At 39.7% G+C, this 7,735-nt stretch overlaps 1 protein-coding gene across 3 annotated transcripts; it reads right to left on the reverse strand.

Moving 5' to 3' along the window:
• Positions 1-4: 4 nt before the first annotated feature.
• On the reverse strand, positions 5-6,124 carry LOC112282848 (hexanoyl-CoA synthase). 3 transcript variants are annotated; one of them, XR_016502376.1, is made up of 14 exons: positions 5,043-6,087; positions 4,637-4,763; positions 4,254-4,522; positions 3,811-4,015; positions 3,646-3,686; positions 3,321-3,449; positions 2,868-2,941; positions 2,508-2,728; positions 2,193-2,287; positions 1,799-2,015; positions 1,412-1,537; positions 1,231-1,289; positions 766-975; positions 5-676 (listed from the first exon to the last, which is right to left on the reverse strand). XR_016502376.1 is itself a non-coding variant. In XM_024520945.3 (14 exons), the coding sequence occupies exons 1-14, from the start codon at positions 5,312-5,314 to the stop codon at positions 560-562; spliced, it is 2,202 nt and encodes a 733-aa protein (XP_024376713.1). In that variant the 5' UTR covers positions 5,315-6,124; the 3' UTR covers positions 5-559. The 3 variants fall into 3 exon arrangements, 2 of the variants coding, with proteins under 2 accessions (XP_024376713.1, XP_024376730.1); XM_024520945.3 differs by having other exon boundaries at positions 1,231-1,329; positions 5,043-6,124; XM_024520962.3 differs by lacking the exon at positions 5,043-6,087 and having other exon boundaries at positions 1,231-1,329; positions 4,254-4,416.
• Positions 6,125-7,735: the final 1,611 nt, after the last annotated feature.

Raw genomic sequence — 7,735 nt, forward strand, 5'->3', positions numbered from 1 at the left:
CAACTTTGATTTGGAAACTTTATCACTGATCACGAATTGAAATATTACACATACTAAAAAATAAATTTTGCTCCACAAATGTACAAAAATTGAAAGGTGACGTAACTTAGCCTGGAGCAGGTTGTGTAATCAACAGAACAATTTTCTACTACCACAGTGACATTTGAAAGCTGTCATCATACAAGCGCCTGTTCTAAATCCATCGCTTATCACACTAGTAGCTTGGTACAAATGTGATGAATCTGTACCATAAACTATGGATTACACTAATGAATTTATGATAGCTGCAGTCCGATAGGAAAAGTTTTCGGAGAAACTCCACCTCATGACTAATTTTTGGATACTTATCCCTTGCAAACTGAATGCTGATTCCATGAGTTTCGAATCTCTCACGCTCCAAAACAAAAAGAAATAGTGAAGAAAAAAAATTCAAATTTCCTTCCTGAATTATCATTCACTGTTCATAGCGATTGGGCTTCAAGGGAGAAACTTCAACCATATCGAGCTGCTGCTGAATCATCAATAGGATCACCTCTTTTCATAGCATGTGCTTCAACACTTAAAGACTGGATTTTTTTGGACAAGTGACTGGTCCGTATTGGCTGCGAAGCATCCGCCTCATCACCTTGTTAGAGGCAGTGCGAGGAAGTGAAGGAGCAATCCCCACTGCATTCACCTACGAAGGGGGAAACTATCGTCAGATTGACGTAATATGACAGAAATGGCGTAATTAACTTTCATTTTTTTTGAATTTCAGAGAGCTACCTTAAACAAAGGATTCAGCTTTGCTTGAATTGCTGCATTGAAAACCTTCTTCAGGTCCTCCAAAGAAATAGCTTTTCTACTATCTTTCAAAACCAGTACTATTAGTAGTTGCTCTGGTCCTCCACCAGCAGGAGGCACGCCAACAGCAGCAGTCTCTAGAACGTCTTCGTGAGCAGCGTTACATACTCTCTCAATTTCCACAGAGCTTACCTACAGTTCGAAATAGTTCCTTTCATTAATTGTAAAAATAATAAATAGGGCGGCAAATTGTGTCAATGGTGACCCAATAGACATCGTTTCATTGGATCGCCAGTGTCTGCAAGTTTCATTCCCTACTATCAAAGAGTATCTTGTGTACTAATACCGTAACTGGTAAATTGAAATAGACATACATCAAGTGAGAACACCCAATTATAGCCACATTTTTAGAATTGACTACTTGCCGAGTGAATACTGAAAACGCACCTTGATCCCTCCCAAATTCATTGTGTCGTCCACGCGACCATGTGCACGGTAATAACCGCCTACAGTACGTTCAATCTCATCACCATGCCTTCTTAGGATCTGGAAAAATCCAAATTTACGTAAAAAATGAGACATCAATCAACCTGATCCTTCAAAGCATAGATGAAGTTTCAACACCCACCTTTCCTTGAACCTGTGGCATCCCTTTGTAATAAACATTGTAGTGGCTTGCATTCAGCAAACGTGTTGATGATCCAAAGATCGATGGGTCCAATGCACACTCTCCAGTGGCTGGTAGATCTGATGGCTGGACCAAATACAACCATCATGTCGATATTAGTATCATCATACCATGCAGCAACATGTGAACTACTGATTGGAAGAAGCTAGACCTGTCTGGGTGAAATAAGAAGAGAGATTGAACTCAGTCTGGAAGGCAATAGTCTAGATGAACGCATCCTAGAAATTTTTACAAAAGGTAACAGTTCTAAATCGTGTGACGTCTATAATACACTCAGTTGCTCGTTCAAAATGTTATGACCATAACACGAACAATTTCAGCACTAACCAGAGGTTGCCCACGATCATCAAGTATTACAATCTTGCAACCCATAGCAGGCGTGCTAAACGCTGACAAAGTTTGAGGCTGTAACATTGATCCTGTGACGAAACCCCCACCAATTTCAGTTCCCCCGCAATACTCTATGATAGGTTTGTATTTTGCTTGACTCATCAACCATAAGTAATCGTCCACGTTTGACGCTTCACCAGAGGAACTGAAGCACCTGTAGTTCAAACAACACAAATCAAGCAAAGTCATCCATATATAAGTAGGATACAAAAGTTATAATTAAAAGAGCTGAAAACCTATGCAAAGACAGCCTAGCAGTAGAAAAACAAATCATCTCAAGCACAGTACTGGTATTTAAGCACAGCAACTTGTTCGAAAAAGTGTGATTTACCGCAGATGGAACCAGTCACAGCCGTGTACAACCTGAGTGTTTCTCCAAGCTTTCGCAATGCTTGGAACAAGCCCCAGCATAGTAACTTTTGCATCCTACGATATCAAAAAATTAAGATCCATCAAATCCATTAGGACCTGATAAAGGAAAGAAAACATTCGTAAATGAGGCTTCGCAAAACAAATCCGGCTGAACCACATAACAGTCCACTGAAATCTGCAGTTTACATCAGCACAAGTAAACAGTCGACGGAGGCTTCTTCAACCTGCAAAGACATGGAACACAAAAGCATTCTCTAATCGAGCAGAAGAATACCTGCACGAATTTCGCGAAGCCGTATCCAAGTGGTGCACCGTTGTAGAGGGCTATTGACGCCCGATTCAAGAGAGCAGCATAGATGAGCCAAGGCCCCATCATCCAGCCCAAATTGGTAGGCCATGCCACCACATCTCTGTGTCGGATATCATGATGTGCCCAGGCATCAGCTGCAGCCTTGATAGGAGTTGCATGCGTCCAAGGTATTGCTTTCGGATCCCCTGTTGACAAAGAAACACTGCCAGATATTATTTTCGAGAACGTTTAAAGTGCATCCCTTCTTTAAGGAAATCCCTGTTCTTTGAACAGAGATCCCATTTTTTGGAAGAACCGAAGGTGATAAAATCTCTACGTTCGCACCTGTAGTTCCTGATGAAAAGAGGATATTGGACGTGTCGTCAATATTCATTGCTACCGCATTGAAATCATCTGGCCTGCATATAGTGTGATAAAGATGAGAGCACTATGTCAAGTATTTAAGGACAGAACTTGAAGTGAAGTGTACTGCAGCTAGAATAGCGATACACTCAAGAATCTTACAATAAAAAGGTCTTACTCAAACCTACATGGTGAGACGTAAAAAAGGTCATATACTACTAGAGAATATTCCATCATTTTGTTGCAATGCAACACCTACATACCCTTGAAAAGTTCACAAATTGTTCTGTGACCAGGAACTGAGATCTTACTCTGTTGACGTCCACCTAAATGGATAAAAGAGGGGAATTTTGTATAGACTGTAGGTGCTTAGCTTTTTTGAAGAGAAAAGTGTACGTAGCCACATCGTTGTTTATTGACAGATTTTACACTTGCCTGTCCACTGTGGAAGTCAACTCTAAGAATTTATCCCATGTCATGTCTCCTTCGCGAAGAACAACTTGAATCCCATCATCCCGAGCAGGCAACACAATGGCTCGTGGTCCATTTGCCTCTACGACTCGACTATTCACGAAAACACCAGAACAGCATGAGAAGGTAGCAGATCGTTTCAGATCACCAGAACATAAAGCTAAAAACTAGATTGTTAAACAACAAGAGGCTTACTAAACATGAATGAGAGTAGCAACCTTCAGTTCATTGATAAAATAAAATGGGGACCTAATCCTTATCATAAACAAAACCAATGGATTTAACATACTTGTATAGCGGATGAGTCCTTTGACCTCGCAGAATTACATCCTGTGAGCCATGTATCATATGGAATAGGTGTCATTATCATCAAAGTTCTGGAACATAATCATTGTTAAAAAGAGTGCTTGAATATTGCATGCATTAGAATGCTCAAAGATAATAATTGTCATACCTGTGTAAAAATACCCTCTGCTTTAGATATCTTCAGACGACTAGCGATCTCAGAAGGTGCAAAGCTGTCAGCTATTGACACTACCGCACATCCGGCAAGAATAACAGCCAAGTAAATAATGACTGCATGAACGTCCATAGGCATGTTTATAGCAATGGCATCTCCCTTTCTAAAGCCTGCTCCTTCCAAGGCATTTGCGACTCGACTGCAGAAGAATGAGACAATGGAAGTTTAATTGCGAAGACTAGCAAATCGGCATGCAAGAAATCTTTAACCATATTACAGCATGGTGTTTAAAAGGAGCAATGACCAAATCGACCTGTTTCATGTCTGGGGTTGAACATTCAAGAAGCGAATTCACTACATGAGCACACTCATCCTGCGATGCTTTTTTGGATCACTTGACTGCCAAGTATTTGACCATCACAAGCTTTAGATCTTACCAGACCCGTTCTCGAAGCTCTGCCATCGTCAGGCAACTGATTGGAGAGTCATCCTGACCTTCATTTCTCCACATAACTGCTATCTCTCGACCCCTTTCTTCGCTATCAAGTTGAAGGCAGCATTCGGCGACGTTCAGAATTGCTCCTGGCAACCACCTCCCCCCTGGACAAGGCTCACCAAGAAAATTTGTTTCGTCGCTCTTAAGTATGCAAGAGGGGCGTTCGTGAAACTTAAGGCCGAGCTCCTTCAGAACAATATCCCAATAGACCTACACATATTACAATCTCACTTCATAAAAATCAAAAATTTAATTAAATTAAGTTCTACCCTTAAGATGTAATCATACATGTTTTTCCTTCCATAAATGTCAACCATATTGTACCTCAGGCTTCTCCACGGATAGCTGGTAAAAGTCATTGAAGCTTGCAATTGGATCTTTGTAAGAGGCAAGAAGCTCGGCCCCGCGTGCTACCAATATGCGACCAATGTTGGTGAGCTTCGCATCCTCCCTTGATCACACAACATTAACATAAGCCCACAAACTTGTGACTGCACCATAAACGAGCAAACTACGAACCAGGTGCGAGTGAGGGAGCTCACATGATACGACGATTCCCAGAGAGCTGTATTTAGGCCACCCATAAATATATACAAGTAAATATTGGACCTTTTCATTTCAAATTCCACACTTGGCGTAAGATCATATCGACAGGAACCAAACGAGTTGGGCGGATCTTCACTCAAATCTTTGTCTACAGTTTTCGAATAGAAGGAAGAGCTAGACTTACAAGGCAGGAGTCCATGCAGGAGGAGGCCCAAGCAGCTCGCTATTCCAATTCTTGTAGGTAGTATGATAGAGCAGCCGGTGCAAGGCAAAAGGATGGGCTGGAGTGAGCAGCGCCTGCGATATCTTGATCCACAAATTCACTGAACCCTGAGTACTTTGTACGATTCTTATGAGGTTCTTGCAAAACAATTCGGCCTTAGAAGGTGACAGCCCAGTATCTCTGATATCCATTTCTGTGAGTTCGCCAAAAATCTTGTCTCTGCACTTCGCCATAGCCAAACTTCTGTCTAGAAGAATCCAGTGAGCACCACAATTCAAAAAATCCCTGACCACTAGGCAATCACACCTCGGCCTCTAATTACGCACTTTCAACCATCTTCATCAATGTCCTTTCGCCAAATTACAAATTAGTAAACTCGATCAGACTTCCTGTTTCAGCCTCGTCTCATGGTCGTATAATCATCCATCACCTCAATCGCATGTACTGCTGCGGGTAAAGCCCAGCACGTCGAAATTCTTCACTCTCTTATTATCAATTCCTTTTCACCTCCCGAACCCCCACAACATCAACACTAGAATAAAGCCTCCCTCACTTATTTTACTTCTCCAGCCTCGTTTCGAACCCAAAGACCGTACCGATCAAGGGGTTAGCAACCTAAAACCAAATCTCTCTGCACTCTCTCAGCCCGATCCTCGACACAATTTCGTGAGCACAAAAGCCCTCCGAAGCGACTACAAAAGCTAAAGAACTTCCTCAATCACGAACCTCCTCCTCAGAAACAGAAGCGAATCCTCTCAAAAGAATTCCTCGATTCCCAGCCGCAATGATTTCCCACGCACTCTTGTAAGAGCCGAGGCTTACAGTAAGAATCGCTTTAAAAGATTCAATACTGGACGAAAATAAACGCCCCGGCACCCGATCGGAAGAGGATTGAAAGCTGGATCGGATCAACAAGTCAGGGTGACGAGGAGCAGTGCCGAGTGGACTCCACGTAAGGAAATCGATGGCTTCTTATCTCACGCACCAACTGCATCACGACGACGACGACGACGACGACGACGGAGCTTGCCCTTCATGGCTTCCGCATGAGGTTCATTGGGAACGGCGTCACTTCCATCGCTTACCCCCATCGGGAACGTGGCTGATATCTGCCGATATGGCAACAGGTCGTCACTTTTCCTTTTTTAGGCTCTCCTAAAAGTAACTTTTATTTCCTGCCCGAACTGGCTTGACCGGAGAGCTACCGCTGCCCCAATTTTGACTTAGCCCCAATTAGGCCTAACTAATCAATATCAATTTAATTTTGCTTCTGAAATGGAAATTTTATAAATAATTATGTTCGAGATTCTCAAGGTCCACCTACAAAGGCCTATAGAACAAAGACTCGAGTTGTAGCAGATTCGTGGAATGAAACGATTATAATATTTGTTATAGTGGATTAAAATGCTATTTTAAAATCTCTATGACAATTACTAAGTGTGTGTGTGTGTGTGTGTGTGTTTTTTTTTTTTTTTTTTTTTTTTTTTTCAATCATAATAATGTAATTAATTCAAAATAAAAAATGGAGCAATCAATTGAATGTGTGTGAACCTGTAAGAAAGTTTTGAATATTGAAAATTTGCAAACATTTCCATCTAAAACCATAAAAATTGTTGTTTTGTTATACAAGCAAGTCAAGTAGTATGTTTCTTTTTTAATTTTAATTGTGTAGATCCAAAATCCGGGTTTAAAATTTTATGTTATAACATATGAAATTGGATTGTTAGTGCAATATCAATTCATTTGAAGGGAACAAAAGATTGTCAAGATTGGGATGCATCAAAAAATACCAAATATATATATATATATATATATATATATATATATATATATATATCTTACATCCAATTTAAATTGATGTAGGATATATATATATATATATATATATATATTTTTTACTGCATATATTTTTTTTTTAATTTTGAAAATAATAAAAATCAAGCCATTGTAAGAATTTTTTTCATGCATGCAAGTCATTGACTTTAACATGCAAGTCATTGACTTTCAAACATGGCCTTTTTAGGTGATATTTCACATATTGATGCAAGCTCAAAGTATCTCATGATATTTCAAAATATTACTTGATACTTCACCAAATCACCTACCTAGTAAGATGGATGATTTTGAAATCTAAATATCAAAAGAAGGATGGTTCAAATATCAAAAATCATGTTGCTTGCTTCAACTTTCTTTCTTTTTTGACTCCTCACTACACTATCTACTACCATGCCTTGGTGTTTTGAAAATCAACAAATCCTTTAAGATTTAGAAATGTTGTCCATTTCTACAATTGATGAGGAATTTGATGAATTGTTTGAAGAACATTATTAGCAGGTTGATAACAAGTTTCAAGACAATTTCTTTGAATTTCATGATGCATAGGAACTTGCAATGGTTCATGGCATAATCAACAAGTCTTGTTTCATGTTCATTAACATCTTATATCTAAATTGTGCAATTTAGTTTTGAATTATTTTATAAATAAACTTAATGCCAAGTTTTTCCAACAACAATAACATTGCGAGAGGGCTTTCAAATGGTGATTTCATCCATCAAACACTACTCCATTTTTAAAAATAGAAGCCATTTCTACAAACTAATATTGCTTGACAATTGGCTTTAGCACTACGGCATTTTAGATCAAACGGCAATAG

This window comes from Physcomitrium patens, chromosome 1 (assembly GCF_059467195.1).
Source record: "Physcomitrium patens ecotype Gransden chromosome 1, ASM5946719v1, whole genome shotgun sequence".
Lineage (NCBI taxonomy): Eukaryota > Viridiplantae > Streptophyta > Bryopsida > Funariales > Funariaceae > Physcomitrium > Physcomitrium patens.